The 23,555-nt window shown below is 41.4% G+C and overlaps 1 protein-coding gene across 2 annotated transcripts in view; it reads right to left on the bottom strand.

Moving 5' to 3' along the window:
- Positions 1-2,671: 2,671 nt before the first annotated feature.
- The window catches only part of LOC110172270 (very low-density lipoprotein receptor-like), a 30,251-nt gene continuing 9,367 nt past the window's right edge, over positions 2,672-23,555 (bottom strand). Inside the window, exons 11-14 of one of the 2 annotated variants that reach the window (XR_008633557.1) lie at positions 17,947-18,135; positions 16,402-16,556; positions 14,357-14,449; positions 2,672-2,737 (exon numbers count right to left, since the gene is read on the bottom strand). Coding sequence is in view for 1 of the 2 variants with exons in the window: in XM_055164927.1 (XP_055020902.1) it covers positions 14,414-14,449; positions 16,402-16,556; positions 17,947-18,135 (380 nt within the window). In the remaining variant the exon portion in view is untranslated. Of the gene's footprint in view, positions 2,738-12,305; positions 14,450-16,401; positions 16,557-17,946; positions 18,136-23,555 lie in introns of those variants that run through there. The other variant, XM_055164927.1, reaches the window with a different exon arrangement.

Here is a 23,555-nt window from a genome sequence, read left to right as displayed (position 1 = left end):
GTGGAACACTGGACCAGCTCTACACTCTCCATAGGGTGCTCGAGGGTTCATGGGAGTTTGCCCAACCAGTCCACATGTGTTTTGTGGATCTGGAGAAGGCATTTGACCGTGTCCCTCGTGGTGTCCTGTGGGGGGTGCTCTGGGAGTATGGGGTCCCGGGCCCTTTGCTAAGGGCTGTCCGGTCCCTGTATGACCGGAGCAGGAGCTGTGTTCTCATTGCCGGCAGTAAGTCAGACCTGTTCCCGGTGCATGTTGGACTCCGCCAGGGCTGCCCTTTGTCACCGGTTCTGTTCATTGTATTTATGGACAGAATTATGGACAGAGGGGGTCCGGTTTGGGGACCACAGGATCTCATCTCTGCTGTTTGCGGCTGGGATAAAAATCAGCTCTTCTAAGTCTGAGGCCATGGTCCTCAACCGGAAAAAGGTGGCTTGCCCTCTCCGGGTGGGTGGGGAGTCTTTGCCTCAAGTGGAGGAGTTCAAGTATCTCGGGGTCTTGTTCACGAGTGAGGGAAGGACGGAACGTGAGATTGACAGGCGGATCGGTGCAGCTTTGGCAGTGATGCGGTCGCTGTATCGGACCGTTGTGGTGAAGAGGGAGCTGAGCCGAAAGGCGAAGCTCTTGATTTACTGGTCAGTCTTCGTTCCTACTCTCACCTATGGTCATGAGCTCTGGGTAGTGACCGAAAGGACGAGATCGCGGATACAAGCGCTTGAAATGGGTTTCCTCCGCAGGGTGGTTGGGCGCTCCCTTAGAGATAGGGTGAGGAGCTCAGTCACACGGGAGGAGCTCGGAGTAGAGCCGCTGCTCCTCCACGTTGAGAGGAGCCAGTTGAGGTGGCTCGGGCATCTGTTCCGGATGCCTCCTGGGCGCCTCCCTCGGGAGGTGTTCCGGGCATGTCCCGCCGGGAGGAGGCCCCGGGGAAGACCCAGGACACGCTGGAGGGACTATGTCTCTCGGCTGGCCTGGGAATGCCTCGGGGTCCCCCCGGAGGAGCTGGAGGACGTGTCTGGGGTGAAGGAAGTCTAGGAGTCCCTGCTTAGGCTGCTGCCCCCGCGACCCGGCCCCGGATGAGCGGACGAAAATGGATGGATGGATGTAACTCTCTAAGGATAAATTACAGTTTCGCTTTTTTCAATATGTATACATACAGTGTTGGGCAGTAACTAGTTGCAAAGTAAGGGATTACTGTATTCAGATTACTTGGTAAGTAAGGCAGTCATGTAACTAGTTACTAGTTAATTAGATTACAGTTACTAGTATAATTAGAATATGTTTTTCCTGCCATGTGTGTAATCCATAGAACTGCATCGTAAAACACTCAAACAGATAAATATGAGCACAAGATGTTCTCTTCTGGAATCAGATACAGGTCACCTGTGAACCAAAACAATTTGTTTATGGAGGACTGTGGCGTCCTCTCCTTGAAACTGGATCTTATAACAGAAAGTGTCATTAGTGAGAAGAATTTAATGAGTCAATGAGTTAATCAGAGTAGTAATTAGATTACATTTAGAAGGCGTATTCAGTAGCGAGTAATCAGATTTTACTGAAAAACTAACAAGCTTTTTACTTTTTGACTAATGTTATTTGAGAGGGACTTAACAGCGCAAAACATCTCACCTGTTGTAATTTCAGTTAAGTCAGTTCTTTCTAAGAAAGAAGAAAATCAGTATCACTGCTTCTGTTGTTATTACTTAACTGATCATGGGGATCTATATCGTTTCCGAGCTCATTTAATAATTTAATAATTTGATCGTGTGTTTTTAAATACGTGAGCAGTATTTTGTATAAGGTTTCCACAGTGCAGGATGTGGCTGACAAGATAAAGGAAGTAACGCACAGATGGGGCTGAACCTCTTTGACCACGGCGCTGTAAGTTTCCCTTTTGAGGGGGTGTACAATGGCCATGAGATGCTAAAGCAACTTTAAACTTCACAAATGAAAAATAGGCTACAATCTTGAAACACTGTGATTTTTTTTTTACTTGACCATGCATGCACCATTGCTTTAAACTTCACATGTCCAAACTAGCTTGCAACAGCCCAAACTTGAACCCTTCATAACATGTCATATCTAACGTAATAGTTGCAAATCATCAATCAGTTATGGTCTTTTTGGAGGATAAAACTGGACAATCTTTTGAATTACATGAAAGTTATTGAATCAGATCTTGTTCATTACATTAATATCTTGCAAAAAATAATTAAATAAATAAAAATGAGGGAAAATTGTCATTTAGCTATACAAGAAGTGGAGGAGAGTTACAGAAATGTAAGCATAAGTGAGTAAAGCATGAAGGAGTTTGGCTGTGCTGTGGGGGGTGAGTGAATGTCAAAGTTGAACATTAGTGTAACACTTACAGGGTCTACAGGTAAGCTTTAATAACAATCAAACAATCAAACCTCACTTGGGGACCTTCCATTAATTGGAGGGGTATATGAGAACTTGGGCTGGTAACCATTTTGTTTACTGTGGTCCAAAGCAAGAAAATTGAGCTGACAAAAGCTTTTTTGCCAAAACGTTATTTAAAAAAGTAACCATCTGAGTGTGCTGTGCATTTTTTCACTAAGCTTTAATAACAAAGCAAGCCAGCCAGTGTGTGCATCCAACAGCCCTTAGGCAGCTTTTATTTACAGGTTAAACAAAACAAAGTTAAAGCTGATTGGTACGGGAGAGGTGGAGATGCCACTGCAGGGGTGAGACTTCCCCTTAAAGCTGGGGCAAAAGAGACATGCTACAAGTGAAAAAGAAACAAGATTAACACAAAGAAAACTGTCATCACAACTGAAAACACCCAATTACAAGTGCCACCACCACCTATAACTATAAATAAGGTCACTCTCTAAAAGTGAGCCCCCACCACACCCAGCTATCTACAGCCTACACCCACTGCAGAGCTACAATGTATATGCAACAGTATAATTCAAACTCAAAAACTCATAAAACAGCAACCAGCACCGAGCCTGTAAGCACAGTGCAGTTAATATCAAAATTACAAAAATCACAATTATACAATAGGATAAAGATTAAAAGCATACCGCCACAATCTGGACTGTTAGGAGCCTTTAAAATTATATTTACAAAAAGTACAAATTAGTCTTTTGACAGCAAGATTAAAATATACAAAACTGATTTGTTTGGCAAAATAACCATGTTACAATTTGGTGATAATGGAGATGTGAGCAGAGATGGAGAGTGTGCTGGCGAGGATGACACGCAGACCTGAGGGGATGGAGAGATGGAGGAGCCATCAATGGAGAGTGATGAGCTACTGATTTTTAAAGTGTAGTTTTAGTATTGATGCGGAGGACTTCTGTTTTTACTGCCATTTAATTAGTGAAAGTTGTGGGAGAAACATGTTTTGATGTCCAGAAGGCAATCAGTCAGGGATGAGTGCAGTGGAGGGCTTTGTGGAGAGGTAGAGCTGCGTGTCATCCATGTAACAGTGGAACTGAATATTGTGCTTTTGAAAGATTTGGCCAAGAAGGAGTAGATAGACAATGAAGAGGAGGAGTAAATAAAACAGGAAAGGCATTGTTATTACTCCATTCTGTTGTATCAGTTCCTTCTAGAGAAAACTTTGAGGAAATTAACCATTTCATCACCATCTGATTTTTTACAGGGTTCCTTTATGCAAAAATAACCAGTATAACAACTTGTTTGTAATCCAGTCCATAAAATGAATAACATGAACTGACTGTGCAGGTGTGTGGAGCCTGAATGATAATTATTATGTATACTATATGTTTGTATATATGTCTACATGTTTTTTTTTCTTTTGTTATGTCATGTCTGTATGTTATGTTAATGCTGCTGACATTCACCAAAAGTAGAAGTTTCAGATATATGACACTCACATGGTATCACAGTATTCTATTGTGTAAACCTGAGCCAGGGGTTTATGTGAGGTTAAGATTTATAATTACTGGACCAGTCCACATCACAATAGCTTTAGAAAGTGGTGGTATTATTCAACCCCAAATATGTTATTGTTGGAGGGATTTCTAACATTAATATGGCCAGTTTATGGAGCCTAGAAGATGGATGGGTACTTTTCTTTGATTCAACTTAAGGTGCATTGTGTAACTTTTCTGGTAGAGGGTCTGTCACACGCTTTTCCACCATGTCACTGCTTTGCCTGGAATGTTTTACAGTATGGTATTGAACCTTTCTATCTCCACGCAGACCAAACCAGACCAAGTTACAGGTCTGATCTGATGCCTGTTTTTCTAAGATATGAAATCACTTGTGATTGAAGAACTGTAAGGTAGAGCTTTTTATACTGTTTTCATACTGTGGAACAGTCCAGGCAGAGCAATGACATACCCATAGGAACAAGCAGATGACGGACCCTCCACCAGAAAAGTTACACAATTAAGAAAAAAACAAAAAACAAAAAAAACAGTCAGTCTTGTCAGTTTGTGTTAAAACAAACTTCAGAGTCTAATTTGAATATCTCGGCATGAAACAGAGTCTACAATTAGTACCACAGCCCCTGAGAATGTTGAACACATGAGCTGCAGAGTATCAGTAGGGGAGAACAGGGCATGTTTTCACACTTTTTGAAAACAAACCGAACACAACAGAAATGTAAAATGTATATCAAATGAAAGAGTTGCATCTCAGCTATTTTAGTTTTTTTCATTTTGTCTCTCTTTATCTATTATACACACAGAGTTACAACAGTTCAAATATGGAATGGTTGGATGGGTGTGACAACATGTGCCATAGCGATAATTGCATTCTTTAGCTTTGGTGTTTAAAATATGTACAAGTTCTATTCCAGTAATGATTACACAGTGTGACAGGGCATCTGAAGTTGAGACCTTTAGTTTGTGTCAGTGACATAAGAGCCACTGTGACCAAACGATGTGAACTGTGTTTTAGTGCTCACATTGTTGACAAATTAACTCACTGTCATTAGAAAAAAAATTTAATATGTTAATATGTAATATGTAGGCATAATTTTAATTATGGGAAAACTTGTGTCAGACCCCCAGGCAGTAACAGAGTTTATTCAGTCATTTGCAGCACTACAATGCCATAGCTGGGTTTCAGATGACATCACAATGTTCAGATGTAGATTTCTGTTGTTATATGAGTTATTGGGTCTAGTCACCAATAGAAGTGATCAGGTTCAAAATTTGTGTGTTTTACCTTTTAGATAATTCATGGCAAAGGGCACAGTAATCAATAGGAAAATCTGTCTCTTACCCCCCACCCCCATCTGGGAGTATGATATCATCACATTCTAGCATCTGAAAACTACCAATGGACTCCAGCCCCATCTGGATCATGACATGACCGAAAGGTTTTAGGCTGAAATAAAAGTACTTGTAAAACCTTGTAAAACAACTATGGAATTTGAAGAAAGAAAAGAGTTACTAAAGAAAAGGCTTTTACAATATTAAACTTTTTAAAATCATCATTGGGATTTAGTTTGTCCAATATACTAACCCATACACTAACTATGGATGTCATGATAACCAAATTGGTATGATATTTTAACGATATACATCTCACAGTATGATATGTATTGCAATATTTTGTGGAGGCTAACAAAACTGTGAATATGCTCCTTTTTCCTTCTTAGGGCCTTGACAAGCCTTTGGTTTTGTCATAAGCCATAGAATTAAGATTTAAAAGTGCTTAGAACAGTTGTTTGTTTGTGTATTGTTTGAGCAAAGGATCATGGTCTGTGTAGTTCACTGTTGTTGTTTTTTTTTTTAGCTCATGCTGCACCATAACTATTAATTTAAGCTAAGAGACTTGTAATTCAGTATATTGTAATAATGGTCCACAATAATATTGTTAGACATTTGATGATACGATATTATGACCTTTCTGTTATTGTTAGATCTCTAATATTAACAGAAATACATGCTTTTCTCTTAGGTTTATCTTCATTTTTTAAAATACGTCTGTTCTTCAAGGGATTGCATCATGTATCTCACTTCTGCATCCACATACAATGCAGCTCTCTCACCTTTTTATTGGTCCTGTTTAATGTGAACAGTGTGTAGCTTTCCATTCCCACATCACAATACTTTTTGACATCTAGCCAGATTTCCAACACAGCAAAGACACTGGACAGTCTAAGATACTCTTTGATGTTATTTAAATTTTTATAAAGACTCTTACTATTGAAACCAATTACTGAAAAAGGCTCCATCCACAATAATATTTACAATCACTGCTTAAATTGTTATTATAAAATTGATTGTGGGGATATATATTGTTTCCAGACTAATTTAATAGTTTAATAATTTGATCATGTGGTTTTAAATACATGAGATGTATTATTGCATAAAGTTCAGACAAGTGTGCAGGATGTTGTTGAATAAAATAAAGGAAGTACTGCACAGATGGGGCCTCTTTGACCACAGCACTATTAGGAAGTTTCCCTTTTGAGCTGGTGTGCAACGGCCATTAGATGCTAAAGCAATTTTAAAATGCATAAATGAAAAATAGACTACAATCTTGAAACATTATGATTTTTTTTTTTTTTACTTGACCATGCATGCACCAATACTATTGCTTTAAGCTTCACATCCAAACTAGCTTTAGAGTTAGTTTGGATGTGTCATATCTAACCCAATAGTCGCAAATCATCAATCAGTTATGGTCTTTTTGGAGGATAAAAGTGGACAATCTTTTGAGTTACATGAAAGTTATTAAAAGCAGATCTTGTTCATTACATTAATATCTTGTTATGTTAATGCCGCTGACCCTTGCTCCAAGCCAAGTGCCAATGAAGAGATGAAATAAATGAAAACCTGAAGCCTGAAACCAGTTCGGGGTGAAACGGTTAGTGTTTCCTCAGGAGGGTTTCTAATTATAACATATACACTACTTATGTGGAGGAACATGATATTGGTGTCTGAACTGAATTAACTTGAACGGACAAAGAAAGGATCAGGTGGCGGGGTGTGTACAAATTGCTTTAGAAAGTTTTGTTTTCTCATCCAACAGAAGTAGTAGTTTTAGATATATGACACTCACATGGTATCACAGTATTTTATTGATGCCTATTGTGTAAACCTGAGCCAAGGGGCTTCTGTGAGGCAAATATTTGTAATTAATGGGTCAGTCCAATCCATGGGCCAGTATGGTATTAAACTTTTCTATCTCCATGGAGACCAAACCAGACCAAGTTACAGGTCTGATCTGTGGAGAGGCAGAAAGAGAGAACCAGACACTGCTCACAGTCAGAATGCCTGGTTTTGTTTTGTTGTTTGTTTGTTTTTTAGCTATAAAACTGAAAATTGAATAAATGCAAGGTACCATTTTTTTTTAATGTCACACTGTGGAACATTCCAGGCAGAGCAATGACATGTCCTGAGAAAGGGAAGGGCTGCTCCATATTGGCTTCTGGAAAATTACAGGCATGGTCAAGGTGAGTTGTGCTTCGCTGGTGAGAGGAGAGGGCGGCTGAGGCGTGGTTCTGCTCCTGAATCTCAGTTAATCATATTAACTACATTTATGAGTTGATTTATGGCAGATCTTCAGTTTTTAGGTACTTCACTCTCTTTGCCGGCACAGTTAACAATTCAGTTTGATTAATTATTTTTCAGTCCTTCCTAATGTTTCAAAAATAAATTGTTAAAAGTTCAAATTCATTTTAAAAAGCAATGAAGCAAAGACAAAAGCAAAATGCAAACAGAGGCTGCCCAAAAAGGGTCAGTGACGTCGGACCCCATGTCTGGAGAGAAATGTTTGTTAATTATAACTGTAGTTTAACCCGGTGAGACCTATGGCAAGGAACATACCCCTGGACACATGTCATCATCCCACAGAGAGCCATTTCCTCATGACCTGAATTCCCCAACATTGGCTACATGGAGGACTCCAGCAGGGAACATGACAACCTCACCATTGGCTACAATAGATGCCACAAAACATTTCAGGATATTGGACCACATTGCCATAACCTGCTGTGGAAATATTGACCTAAAAGAACAGAGGGATTTAGGCAATACTTCAACTACAAGAGAGCTTTGAAAATAGAATAACATAATATTAATAATAATACTGAATGAACTAAAACTGCTCATGGGTATCATCTTCCTGCAACATTAAGTTGGCAAAGTTCCTAACTTCCCATCATTCTGAGGCTTTTGTTATAAACCTTAACACAAATGGGAGTTTTAACTTTTAAGTGCACTGCTAAATTTAAGTTATAATGACTTAATAAGAACATTATTATGTTGTATATTTGTTGGCAAAAGATGGCACTGGTGTGTCTGGTCCGCCGCTTGGCACTACCAACTTATCTTGGTTTTAACTGCTTTTATGAGAACCACCAACTCCACGCTTGTTTATGATCGAACAGAGTTACTAAAGATTAAAGAATATGAGGGACACATGTGCCAATTTTAACTGTGGAGACCCTAAAGGCTCACACGCCCATTACCTGGCAGATGCGCCCAACTATCTGCGCAGGATCCCCGCTCTCCCTCCCAGGAAGCGTTGGCCTGCTATGCAGCAAATGAAGTTTTTTGCTGTGTGCCCACACCGGCAGATCTGTAGCTAAGAAGACATTAATTCTCCAGGACTGTTTAACCTCGCACCACCTGGACTTACTGTTACTCACAGAAACCTAGATCAATGTCAGTCAGTCAAGTGCCTTTTTCGAAATGTGTACCCCCAGTTACACATTTATAAACACAACACTGGTCGTGGTGGTGGTATTGCAACGTTGCTGAAAGACCGCTTTTGCTTTAGCTGTGGACAGGGATTCGGTTTTCTTCATCTGAACTAAGCTACTTTACGCTAAGGCAAGTGGAAAGTGTGCTGTGAGCCATGGTTTATCGGACACCCAAGTATAACAAAGTCTTTCTTAATGAATTCTCTGATTTTATTGCTGCTGACAGAATATTAATTGTTGCTGATTTTAACATACATATCCAAATCTTTAGCGAGGGCGTTTTTAGATCTGATTGATGGTTTTAATCAGACACAACATGTAACAGGTGCTAGGCCTACTACTCAGATTCATGGCCATATGCTGGATCTTGTCCTGTCACATGGTCTGCATATTGACAATGTTTTAGTTGGTGATACAGTATTCTCTGATCACGGTCTTATTTTATTTGATTTTATGTTGAATGACTGTATAAACCTGGCGCCTTCTGTGCGCTTGTGTTGCTCCCTTAAGCCCGACATAGCAGCCCGTTTTTCTTCCCTGTTCTCTTCGTCTTTGAACGATGAGACTTATTCTGCTGGACAGGACACAGATGAATTAATGAACTAATTTCAGGACACATGTAGTAGTGTTCTGTACTCTGTGGCTAAGCTTAAAGTTTTGCACCCTAGACCCAAACCGGAGCCTTGGCTGAATGATATTACGCTTGAAGCCAGGCCAGAGTCCTGCACGGGCCATTTTTGGAGACCCACACCTGCCTGCACCCGCGCAGAACAGCACCGCACTTGCCCGTTAACCCACTGAAGTTGAAGGATTTTCTGTGAAATTGCACAACATTTTTCTGGCATCTACAAACATGATGTCTTTAAAACGTTCTGTGTGTGATACTCAGCAAAAAACTCTTTCTCCACTTTCAGTCTTTTCTAGACGTTATAGACTTGTCTTCGAACAGTAACCAACAACATAGCTAGGTTGCCCTCAAACTTAAACCCCAATATTCCACCTTCTTCTCAAAACTGAGAGGACACATTTCTTGACAGACCCACAAAACTCTGCTTGTGTAAAAATGGCTCATACAGAAAAAAGGCTGGGTCACGATCAAAGAAAATGTAATTTTTGTCAATGGAATAGTCATCACACAGTTTGAAAAGTGCAGTTTTGTCAGTGCAAAGAGCCAATGTGCGTGTTGGGGTACTTTAATGCAAATTTTACAGGAATATGAAAGATTTTCCCTCCAATGTTGAGTATGATTACCTGTTTTTCTGGATTGTCAGAAGGTGTTTTTGGAGGAGCTTCTAAATTGTTCCAAGAGATCCACGCTTTAACTGCTTCTGTAACTGTAACTGTTCAATTGGCAATTGAACTCCCCCACACCATGTGTAACAATACAACTGATAGGAAAATGGTGACTCTGCAGGCAGCGGCTTAAGCTAACTTCCTCTATGACAAAAAAGGGGGAAGAGTCAAGTGAAAGAAAAAGTATAACAGGAACAATTCCAGGAAGTTCTGGTGACGCATAAAAAATGAAATCACACAGGAAGCTCGTTTAGAGAAATGGAAGAGGAGCTCTGTTCAACGATAAGACAACAAAGCTCTGAGGTCAGGAAGTATGGACAGGTTCTTCTGGTGTCCATTTTGATGCTTGGGTAAAGTAAACAAAGGACCAATGTTAGAGATTTCTAGGGAGGACTGAAGACTGTGTACTGGGACATCCAAACAATACTCCGGTCAGAGTGTAAATACAGACACAGGGACGTATTTTGGAGCTTTAATGTCCTGTCTTCAGTCTTTTTAGCTGGTTGTTTGATTTCATCTGAACTATCCTTTCATTTGGTCTCTCTGTCATTCACACAGATGTTAAAGGTAAAGATCTGAAGCTACAGCAGTTAGTCTAGCAGTAATAGCATCACCATGGTAACAGTGACAGCGTTACCATGGTACTCCCAAGGACCCTTGAGCTGCCTATGAATGCCTGATCTAAATAAATTGTTCCCTTAGAGAATTTACAACATTAGTTATTCAAAATAATTTAAGAATCTAAGCAGGACTGTGTGCTGATGGTTACAGATGAAAGACTGCTTTAAATTTAAAGGTGCACTGTGTAACTTTTCTGGTGGAGAGTCCGTTACCGTTGTATAAAAAGGGGGACCGGAGGATGTGTTCCAACTACAGGGGAATCACACTCCTCAGCCTTCCCGGTAAGAAGAGAGAGAATCCGGCTGATAGTCAAACCTCGGAATCAGGAGGAGCAGTGTGGTTTTCATCCTGGTTGTGGAACACTGGACCAGCTCTACACTCTCCATTGGGTGCTCGAGGGTTCATGGGAGTTTGCCCAACCAGTTCACATGTGCTTTGTGAATCCGGAGAAGGCGTTAGACCGTGTCCCTCGTGGTGTACTGTGGGGGGTGCTCTGGGAGTATGGGGTCCGGGGCCCTTTGCTAAGGGCTGTCCGGTCCCTGTATGACCGGAGCAGGAGCTGTGGTCGCATTGCCAGCAGTAAGTCAGACCTGTTCCCGGTGCATGTTGGACTCCGCCAGGGCTGCCCTTTGTCACCGGTTCTGTTCATTGTGTTTATGGACAGAATTTCTAGGCGGAGCCAGGGGCCGGAGGGGGTCCGGTTTGGGAACCACAGGATCTCGTCTCTGCTGTTTGCAGATGATGTTGTCCTATTGGCTTCATCGAACCACTGAACCACTGCAGGTCCTGCAGTGTGCACTGGGGCAGTTTGCGGACACGCTGGAGGGACTATGTCTCTGCCCGGGAACGTCTTGGGGTCTATTGGACACTGGGATGTAGTGTTGAGTGGAGGAGAAAGCCATTCGCTTCCCGATATAAAATATCACTTAAAAACTCAAACATGAGGGTTGGATTGTTTTTCAGGTGATAGCCAAACAAAACTAGTCACATTTATTTGCATCGTGCAAAAGTGGACTGTATTAAAATGAGCATACTGTGTGTCGGTCATATAAATTTACATAATGACAAAGCGAACTGACACTTAGGTGGGACAGAGAGGATTACTGTGCATTAGCTGTAGCTCTGGCTCTGATGCAGCAAAAAGATTCAATGATTATTTATGCTTTGATTTGTTTATACTGTGATTTTATCATATTCTGTAAAGCACTTATTATGTTGCGTATGAATTGCGCTATACAAATAAATTTGCTTTGCCTTGTCTTTTAGTCCAATCTGATCTAGTTTATTTTTGTTATGATATTATGATATTGTTATGATACCTGTTGCATGCACTTCAAAGTTATGGAATGAAGCAGAAGTGAAGGCAGCAAATGCTTTGTAGCTGATAGACTAGATGATAGATAATGATAGAGATGTCTGTCTACTGGATAAAACCACCAGACTATAGTTGCAAATAAGGAGAACCTCTAAATGGCAAACAGACTGATGGACCCAATACCTATAGCTCTAATTAAGATATTGTACGTCAGATTGGTGTGACAAGAACACACATTGTTTAAATCTTTTTCCAGTTGCATTAAAGTTTTCAGACTTTTTCTTAAAAACTCATGAAGTGGTACTTTTCATGTTAACAACTACCTTTACAAGGTGGAACAGAGTGTTTTCACAGTGAGAGCAGAACTCAGCCTAAATAAAAACTTTTTTTTTTTTTTTTTGCAGTTGCATAAACCATAAACACACATTTCTCTATATAAATAAAATAATTTATTGAAAAATACTAGCCCAAAGCTCAATAGAATTCACACAAGAGTTAAATTTTCTTCAGCAATCAAACTGACAAAATAAAAAAAAGACATCACCCAAGCAAGTTCAAAACTAACATTCACTCTGTAGCATTGCATACAGTATTCGATGCATTGTATCACCAAGCTTGAAAGAACAAAACTATTTTACATGTTAAATAATCAGTAGCACTTTTTATATTTGTAATTACAGCATGACCCAAAACAAAAATCAGCATTTCCTGTTTTCCTTCCAATAACACTATAAATTTGTGCATTATAACTCCATTATAGCAACAGTTTACATTATTTCATGTAATTCAATATAGGAACAACAATACTGAACCCCATTCAGATAGCATTGCATCCTGTACAGATTTACTTTTTTCCAGCCTTCAAAATTTTACCTAAGGCACTGCCAAATCAGCCAAGACAATTATCACAGCTAATTAATACTTCCACTAATTGCTATTTCTTCTACTGTAAAATAAAATACATAATAATAAAATAGTTAAATAAAAAATCATACATCAAACAAGCTCCGATGTTTGAAAGCGTGTACAACTGCCCATACCCACCAACAGCATCTTATTTTGTGTTAATAATTGAAGAACCATCCAAATTTATTAAATGTTTCCTTTCATTCACATTGTTTAATAGTAGTAATAGTTTATAGCATTCTCTTACTATGCCACGAGCGCTATGAAATCAAACTTTGAGGATGATAAAGTTATTGCTACATAAGCAGCAATAAAAAGGTACTTTAAATGCCGGCTTACTTCTTTGGAACATAGATTATTTATTTTGTAACAGTTATAATTGTGGTATTTTGTTCTGTGACAGCTTTGTTTGTACTGTCTCTTTGTCACTCTGACATTATTCAATGCTATTCAATGGCTGTGCACTTTGTAAACCATGTTTTTGAAAGTGCTCTGAAATAAAGATTTTTGGATTCTTTTTTTTGTATATTGTTTTGTACCACTTTATAATAACTACACCTTAATTACCCTAAATAAAGTATGAATAAAGATCTGATTCAAAATTAACTAATTGTTTATTTCAAAGTCTTAATCAGTACTAAAGAATAGACTCTATACTTGATACTATTTTTTTAAAGCAATATTGTCATTTTAAATACTAAATAATAGTATGTTTATTATACCATGTGGACTTCTAGTTCTGACAGAACTTAAGATAAAGTGTTCAAAATGTCCACTTTTATCCAGTTCAATACTTGCTCAGATTATTATCTAGTTTCAATACTAGTTTCAGTATTGATTATATGATGATTACTGACTATTGATTTTAGATATTTTGACAACCCTAGTAGTTATTTTAAAGTGCTGTCTTATTTTTTTTGTTTTTACACAGCAAAAAGTTAAATCTTTCCAGATTAAAATCGCTTGAATTAAGAAAATGTTCATTTTGATTTGAGTAAATTTCACATAACGTAAAATTATCTAATTGAGCGGGAATTTTTGTACATAAAATGACACTTAAAGGTGCACTGTGTGACTTTTTGGTTGGGGGTCTAACACCTGCTTGGCTTGTTTCTATGGATATGTCATTGCTCTGCCTGTAATGTTCCACAATATGACATTAAATGAGTTCTATCTTACATTTATTCAACTACAAGTGATTTTATTGCTGAAAAATACATAGAAAACAGGCATTGTGGGCAAAGTTACCCATCCAAAGATCTGACCTGTAAATTGGTCTGGTTTGGTTTCCATGAAGATTGAACGGATTAATGCCATACTCTGAAACATTCCAAACAAAAGCATAACATCTCCATGGAGAAAAGCATTTGACAGACCCTCCACCAGAAAAGTAACATAATGCATAATGGGGGGGAGGTAGTTACTGACACTGGGCATTTATCACATGCCCAGTGTCGGTAACTACACCAGAAGTCATCATCCACATATTTCCCAACACCTTCTGGTAAGCATGAATAGAGCATATTATAACGGCTATAAATTAAATACATAATCTTGACATCCCTACTAACCAATAGTGTGGGTGGAGAAGCAGTGGGTCAGGTCAGCTGTCCATCTGTGCCACTGCTTCATTCACAATCTAAGTCCAGCTTACATAGAGTTTCCTGGAGAAAGAAAAAAGCACACACCTTAGTGGACACACAATATAAAGCCTGATATCCTGGTCAAACAAACTATAGACATAAGGGAACAAACACAACCTCATATTGATTTATCTATATTTAATCATCATCATCTTAATCCAAGTAAAACAGGACACTTATTATGTATTGACACTGACGTAGGTGTAACTGCAACAGGTGAGCTCAAATAACATATATAATTTAGCAAACATTACTTAGCAGTTTTTCAGTTAGTCATTCTCACATTTTGTTGAAAATTAAACGCCTAAATGGGACTCTGAACATTTGTATTGATCACAGGCTCCTGAAACATGTTGTTTAAATACATTTAGTATTTTTTATTTATTTTATTTTCAGAGTTTTTCTTAAAAACTCATGAAGTGGTAGTTTGAGTTAACAGCTACGTTTTACCTTTTGTTCAGTAAAGATTGGCAATTTCCAGGGCTGAAAACATCCAAATGATTCTAGTGCATGGAGTTTAAAAACATAATTCTTGTATTACCACATGACATCACAAGGTGGAACAGAGTGTTTTCTGAAGAAGAACTATGCAAGGATTGTGTGTTAAACGTGTGAATGAAACAAAACACAACTCCAGGTATGTTTGTGACAAGGAAACAACATAACAGATTAGAAAATAGTGTAATACAGGCCCTTTATGATTTTACTAAGAAAAGGTTGGACAGTACTTGGTGTAGTTTAAGATATAATTGTACTTCCTGGGAGGACATGGGCAGCAGATGTATCACACGTTACCTAGCAACCATACTGTATATGCCAGTAATGCACCTCATTAAGCTGGTGCCAACCTGCTGTTAAAAAGAAGAGTCATAGTTTAAACAAGGGCCAATGCTTGCTTCATTTAATCAATAGCTGACAAATGGAAACATATACCAAGACCTCTATTCTATGTTTATGACAGTATATGTTCCTTGCTTGAAATTTTTTTCAGTGTTTTGTATTGACAGTGTATTGACATCATTCTGGGGGTGTTGTACGTGTATCTCTATGGTGGAATGTGTAGGAGTCACCACGGTGTCTAAAAACTGTTTTAAGACTGTTTAGATTTAAACAACATATTTTCGTAAGCCCATGACCAAAACTGATACTAAAATTGGTAGTGATTTGAAAAAGTATTGAGAAAAAAACATCACATAAATAACACAAATTATTGAACCTTTCCTGAAAAGTTTTACAATTATCTTCATCTGTCAGAACTAGACCGCATGGTAATAGAAATAGTATTATTTTGTGACACGAGGAGAATCGCACCTCACCTCTGTTGTTTCCTGTAAAGAGTAAAAAGACAAGAAGTAGAGCCATTATCTGCAGCTTTACCCTGACTCACACTTTGTATGGATGCAAACATGCACACATCAACATGTTTTCAATATATTCAAGAAGAGCCTGTGACGAGAGAAACCTTGTTTACCCTCAGCTCATTTGCTGTAACACCAGTTAAGTCAGTAGTCTCATGAGGTGCATGGTCTGCAAAATGTCTACAGTACAATATCTGCCAAATTTAGTTCAGGGTGTGTCATTTAGCAAATTTGGGTGTATTCAGACTGTATAAATGAGGTCATTTACTCACTATTCATATACTAATATTTACAAAACAAGAACCAGCTTTATATGTGATTAAAACCCAACTACCTAACTTAAACATAAATTTCCATGGAATCAGTTGGGCAATACTGACCACCTCGATAACGATATTCAGATGATAATTTTATAGTACATTGGGAATGTACAAAAAAAAAAAAGAATCATAAAATTAACCACAAATGTGCAGAGTAGTATTGTTTCGAAGTTACACAAGACCTCTTTTTTCAGTCATTGTAAATAGTTAAAAAGTTCAAAAAAGGACTTTAAACTTTTTCCAAATCAGTTCCAACTCTCCTTAAAAACAACACTGATCATCTTGTACATCTTACTTTAGTGGGGCATAGGGTGGGCTCCATGTTTGCGTCTAAGATGAGAGGATTCCTGGATTCCTTTAGTGATAAACTGTGCTCAAAACCCCTGTGTGGCCGTACTTCTTCTCTGCAACACCATACAAACATCCCCAAGAGAAGAAGAATAAGAAAAACTGAAAAGAAGAAAAAACATGTTAATAAAATGATACAATTTGTGATATTACATCAACATTACAGACATTTTACATAGTTGAACATGAATGACTATATTGAAATCATTTTGAGGCACAAACACATTAGGCTTTAAAAACTATATTTAGGATAATGATGACGTGAGTACTTAGTAACAAGTTAATCTAGAGAAAAAAAAGCATAATTTTCCAGTACAGTGAGTGCATCAATTTACACAGTTTACTTACCCCTCTTTATTAGACAGAAATGACAGCTCGTTGCATATGAGGGCGCATATGCAAATACTGACTGCATTCTTATGAGTCAACTTGGGAGTGACCATAGCAACAGTGGTGGATATTGTCCTCAGTTGGTAGCACTCTTGGGAGATCTCTATATTTAATTATTTCTCTTTCCAGTAAGTATAAGGTCATGGTGTTACTCTTACATGCTATTATAGTGTTTAGGCTCACATTAGCTGTTACATTAATTTGTTACAGGACTATAGATGAAAAATGTTTCTTGGCTAATTCTGGCATATTTACATAAATGTGAATTAAAAAATACAAATTACAAATTAGGATTGTCAAAAAAAATGTATACCAAGATAGATACTAAACTTGGTTGTGATTTGAAAAAATACTGAGAAAAAAACATCACATAAATAAATTATCAAACCTTTCCTGAAAAGATTTATAATAATCTTAAAAATAATAATAAATAAAATAATAAATAATAATAATAATTTTCCTTTTCCTTAGATTTCTTAAAAGATGCACTGTGTAAAATTTCCAGTGGAGGGTCCGCCACCTACTTGTCTCCATGGAAATGTTATTGCTTTGTCTAAAATGTTCCACAGTATAGACTAAAGCCTGCCTCATACAACAGGATTTTTCGGTCTAAAACAGTTTTTAAATGTGTGAGAGGCAAATCGCAGCCTAAATTGGGAAAATTCTCCTGTAGTATGTGGTGGCCTTAAACCTATCTATCACAAGGGAAACAAGCAGGTTACAACACTAGTCTAAATTAAAATTGAGATCTGTGAAGAGTTGCCCCTATTCACAGAAAAAATATGGTATTTTTTGAACAATGAAAACACCCATAATGGATAAATGCTAGATGGAAATGTTTAAAGTTATACCATGGAACATTCCAGATAAAGCAATACGCAAGCAGGTAGTGGACCCTCCAACAGAAAAGCTGCACAATGCACCTTTATTTGCATTTCTAGTATTGAGCGTCTGACAAATGTTCTTAACTATTTTATATTACAGGAGCCCATGTTCTGTCAACAGAGCGGAATATAAACCATTGTCATCATAATAATTACTTTCTTTTGCAATACAGAAGCATGTGTGCCCAACACTGAGACAGAGTGAACAATAGTCTTACTTGTGAGAGAGAGGAGTCCTGCAAACGTAGAATCAGATAAAACTGAAGCAGGAACTGTTCTGGAAATGACCGGAAATCCCTCTGATCTGTTGTATCTGTTTTCAGTGCAGTTCATATTCAGAGTCTGAGGTATAACACTCTGCACTCCACACAAGTACTGACACTGATCACGACCACAGGCAGCTGACCCTAAGAAAAACACAGTTATAAACTCAAAAACATCACATTTGTGTTATCTAAAAGGTGGGGCATGGAAGATTTTTATTTTAAGGTGTATTATAGGTGAATTTTTGTTTTAGCCAATTTTCACGATTGGCTAAATTTCACGAGGTTTCAGCAAGAAGGTTTTACTACACATACACAAACTACACATAAACCTTGTTGTTTGAATGTCATCTAGAGAACTAACAGAGATTGAAACATCATTAGATTAAAATACGTATGACTCAGCATTTTGATATTTTCAAACCAAGGTGCCCCACTTCTGGTTTGTCAAGGAGCATGGAACGTGACCCAGTGATAATAAGTATTGTAATTATAATAATTATAATAATTATGATAATAACGTATACTTATAATTCCTCTATAATCACATGCAGTGGTAACTGCACCATACCACCTTCTCGAGTAGTGAATAGAGTTCTTTTTATCTCTTATTATCTCTTATTCACATTTTTTTTTTTTAAATAAATACATAAAAGGTAAATATTACATTTAACAACAATACAGAACTTATTAGCATTACTCTGCCCCCAGTAATAACACAGATTTATGTACAGGTCTATGTTTGACCTTTCCATACTGATCCATCTGCTCTGGGATAGACCTTCTGGGTCTGGTCAAGCGGTAACGGAGGGAAACAGGGGCAGATTTTTTACATTCAAATAGCTCTTATTCAGAAACTAGAGGGACTATTGAAATAAGTAAGGTATTAGAATGTGGGAAAGAGTTACACTCCAACAGGGTAAAGTTAACCCTGTGATATTCTTTCAAGTTGTTGACAAAAAATTAAAAAACTCATGTCGGTAATGGAGGAAATGAAATATGCAGCACTTTTTGGGCAATAAATACAAACAGCGATAACTACTGGTTCTCATTTACATATCCTTAACAAACTGGTTTGAATATTTGCTTAATATAGTTTTCTACCATATGGTACAAGATTAGGTTGAAAAACCTCTTACTTTCTGTGTAATGAGATTTTTTATTAAGAAAGGTCATGGTAACGGAGGGAAAAGTAATGGAGGGAAAATTGTGCAAACAAGTAGAAGGTGCATGATTTTGCATAATTTGTCAGCTTTTTTCTTCCGAATACTTTAATATTACTTCAAATGAAAGGAAACTATTTCTATAAAATATGTCAGTCCTTGAACCATCACCTTATCATGGTGGAGGGGTTTGAGTGCCCGAATGATCCCGGGAGCTATGTTGTCGGGGGCTTCATGCCCCTGGTAGGGTCACCCAAGGCAAACAGGTCCGGAGGGACGGGTCAGACGAAGAACGGTTCAGAAGCCCTACATGATGAGTGCAACACAGAGGCCAGTTACGTCGCCCGGATTGGCGTCACCGGGGCCTCACCCTGGAGCCAGGCCTGGGGTGGGTGCTCGTCAGCGAGCGCCTGGTGGCCGGGCCTTCCCCCACGGGGCCCGGCCGGGCTTAGCCCGAAGGAGCGACATGGGGCCGTCCTCACGTGGGCCCACCACCCGCGGGAGGAGCCATATGGGGCCGGTGCAGAGAGATCTGGGCGGCAGTCGACGGCGGGGGCCTCGACGACCGGATCTCCGGACATGGAGACTAGCTCTGGGGACATGGAATGTCACCTCGCTGGGGGGGAAGGAGCCTGAGCTTGTGCGGGAGGTTGAGCGTTACCGACTAGATATAGTCGGCCTCACCTCCACGCACAGTTTGGGCTCTGGAACCCAACTCCTTGAGAGGGGCTGGACTCTCCATTTCTCTGGCGTTGGCCGCGGGGAGCGGCGGCGGGCTGGTGTGGGCTCATTGCCCCACAGCTCAGCCGCTGTGTGTTGGAGTTCACCCCGGTGAACGAGAGGGTCGTGTCCCTGCGCCTTCGGGTCGGGGACAGGTCTCTCACTGTGGTGTCGGCCTACGGGCCGAACAGCAGTGCCTTCTTGGAGTCCTTGGGAGGGGTACTAGACAGTGCACCGACCGGGGACTCCGTTGTTCTCCTGGGGGACTTCAACGCCCATGTGGGCAACGACAGTGACACTTGGAGAGGGGTGATTGGGAGGAACGGCCTCCCCGATCTGAACCCGAGCGGTGTTTTGTTATTGGACTTCTGTGCTAGTCACGGTTTGTCCATAACAAACACCATGTTCGAGCACAAGGGTGTCCATAAGTGCACGTGGCACCAGGACACCCTAGGCCGGAGGTCGATGATCGACTTTGTAGTCGTGTCATCTGATCTCCGGCCGTGTGTCTTGGACACTCGGGTGAAGAGAGGGGCTGAGCTGTCAACTGATCACCACCTGGTTGTGAGTTGGGTTCGCTGGCGGAGGAGGAAGCCGGAAAGACCTGGCAGGCCCAAGCGTGTAGTGAGGGTCTGTTGGGAACGTCTGGCGGAGCCCTCTGTCAGAGGGACTTTCAACTCACACCTCCGGGAGGACTTCTCCCGGATTCCGGGGGAGGCTGGAGATATGGAGTCCGAGTGGGCTTCATTCTCGGCCTCTATTGTCGATGCGGCTGCTCGGAGCTGTGGGCGTAAGGTCTGTGGTGCCTGTCGCGGCGGCAATCCCCGAACCCGGTGGTGGACACCGGAAGTAAGGGATGCCGTCAAGCTGAAGAAGGAGTCCTATCGGGCCTTGCTGGCTCGGGGGACTCCTGAAGCAGCTGACGGGTACCGGCGGGCCAAGCGTGCTGCAGCCCGTGCGGTTGCGGAGGCAAAAACTCGGAGCAGGGAGGAGTTCGGGGAGGCCATGGAGAAGGACTATCGGACGGCCTCAAAGAGATTCTGGCAAACCGTCCGGCGCCTCAGGAGGGGGAAGAAGTTCTTCGCCAACACTGTTTACAGTGCGGGGGGAGAGCTGCTGACCTCGACTGGGGACGTTGTCCGGCGGTGGAAGGAATACTTTGAGGATCTCCTCAATCCCACCGTCACGTCTTCCGAGGAGGAGGCCGAGGCTGGGGACTCGGAGGCGGACTCATCCATCACCCTGGCTGAAGTCACTGAGGTGGTTGGAAAGCTCCTTGGTGGCAAGGCTCCGGGATTGGATGAGATCCGTCCTGAGTACCTTAAGTCTCTCTGGATGTTGTGGGGCTGTCTTGGCTGACACGCCTCTTCAACATCGCGTGGCGGTCGGGGACAGTACCTCTGGACTGGCAAACTGGGGTGGTGGTCCCTCTGTATAAGAAGGGGGACCGGAGGGTGTGTTCCAACTATAGGGGGATCACACTCCTCAGCCTTCCCGGTAAGGTCTATGCCAGGGTACTGGAGAGGAGAATCCGGCCGATAGTCGAACCTCAGATCCAGGAAGAGCAGTGTGGTTTTCGTCCTGGCCGTGGAACACTGGACCAGCTCTACACTCTCCATCGGGTGCTCGAGGGTTCATGGGAGTTTGCCCAACCAGTCCACATGTGCTTTGTGGACTTGGAGAAGGCATTCGACCGTGTCCCTCGTGGTGTCCTGTGGGGGGTGCTCTGGGAGTATGGGGTCCGGGGCCCTTTGCTAAGGGCTGTCCGGTCCCTGTATGACCGGAGCAGGAGCTGTGTTCGCATTGCCGGCAGTAAGTCAGACCTGTTCCTGGTGCATGTTGGACTCCGCCAGGGCTGCCCTTTGTCACCGGTTCTGTTCATTGTATTTATGGACAGAATTTCTAGGCGCAGTCAGAGGCCGGAGGGGGTCCGGTTTGGGGACCACAGGATCTCATCTCTGCTGTTTGCGGATGATGTTGTCCTGTTGGCTTCATCGAACCAGGACCTGCAATGTGCACTGGGGCGGTTTGCAGCCGAGTGTGAAGCGGCTGGGATGAAGATCAGCTCTTCTAAGTCTGAGGCCATGGTTCTCGACCGGAAAAAGGTGGCTTGCCCTCTCCGGGTGGATGTGGAGTCTTTGCCTCAAGTGGAGGAGTTCAAGTATCTCGGGGTCTTGTTCACGAGTGAGGGAAGGACGGAACGTGAGATTGACAGGCGGATCGGTGCAGTTTCGGCAGTGATGCGGTCGCTGTATCGGACCGTTGTGGTGAAGAGGGTGCTGAGCCGAAAGGCGAAGCTCTCGATTTACCGGTCAGTCTTCGTTCCTACTCTCACCTATGGTCATGAGCTCTGGGTAGTGACCGAAAGGACGAGATCGCGGATACAAGCGCACGAAATGAGTTTCCTCCGTAAGGTGGCTGGGCGCTCCCTTAGAGATAGGGTGAGGAGCTCAGTCACACGGGAGGAGCTCGGAGTAGAGCCGCTGCTCCTCCACATCGAGAGGAGCCAGTTGAGGTGGCTCGGGCATCTGTTCCGGATGCCTCCTGGGCGCCTCCCTCGGGAGGTGTTCTGGGCATGTCCCACCGGGAGGAGGCCCCGGGGAAGACCCAGGACACGCTGGAGGGACTATGTCTCTCGGCTGGCCTGGGAACGCCTCGGGGTCCCCCCGGAGGAGCTGGAGGACGTGTCTGGGGTGAAGGAAGTCTGGGAGTCCCTGCTTAGGCTGCTGCCCCCGCGACCCGGCCCCGGATGAAGCGGACGAAAATGGATGGATGGATGGATGTCAGTCCTTCCAAGCAAATTTTAATCATTTTAAATAATTTTTTGGGGGAAAAATCATGTACCTTCATCAACAGTTCAAAGATCGAATAACACAAGATATGATGAAATACAGCCATTTATTTACATGATTTTCAGGTCTTTGAAATTTGGGAAATAATTTTTGTTCCATGTTGCATACATGGTATGTTTAAAATATATGTAACTTTAGAACCAAAAATGGTACAGAAAAAAGGTAAACAGTGTCATAAACTAGAGTACATATGCTATCTGTTGAATACATTTTTATATCAGATGCATTAACTTGAATTTTTGGCCTTGCTGTTTACTTCTGCTTGACCGGGCCCTTCTAATCCGTGTATCATTCGTTCATTCGTTTTTCAATATAAAACCAAAAATAAGAAAACGAAAAAACAACAGTTTTCTTCGTTATTTGTCTCCAAAACCAAAATGAAAAAACGGATAACGATTCGTTTTTTCAGTTTTCGATTTTGTGTTTAAATGAAGAATGGAAAAAACGGATAACGGCCGTTTCCCGTTTACGTGACTTCCGTGACTGCGATACCGAACTTTTGCACCGCGTACGGACTGAACTAGGACTGATCCAGGTCCGAGACCAGAGCGGGACTGAGACCGGGACCAGGCCGGGACCAGAGCGGGACCAGGGCGGACTCCGAGCTTTGACTCCGAGCCTCCACGGGGTCCGAGCCTCAGCTTCGAGCTCCGGTCCTGCCGTGGGCTCTGAGCCTCCGGTCTGGTCCCGGTCTGGTCCTGGTCTTGTCTCGGTCTCGGTCTCAGGCCCGCTCTGGTCCCGGTCTGGTCCCAGTCTCACCGCATACGGACTGAATCAGGACGGATCCAGGTCCAAGACCAGACCGAGACCAGAGCGGGACTGAGACCGG

Source organism: Boleophthalmus pectinirostris, unplaced genomic scaffold (genome assembly GCF_026225935.1).
Source record: "Boleophthalmus pectinirostris isolate CB_2022bp ecotype Guang Dong unplaced genomic scaffold, ASM2622593v1 HiC_scaffold_7, whole genome shotgun sequence".
Classification (NCBI taxonomy): domain Eukaryota; kingdom Metazoa; phylum Chordata; class Actinopteri; order Gobiiformes; family Gobiidae; genus Boleophthalmus; species Boleophthalmus pectinirostris.
This window is presented reverse-complemented; position numbering and strand designations above follow the sequence as displayed.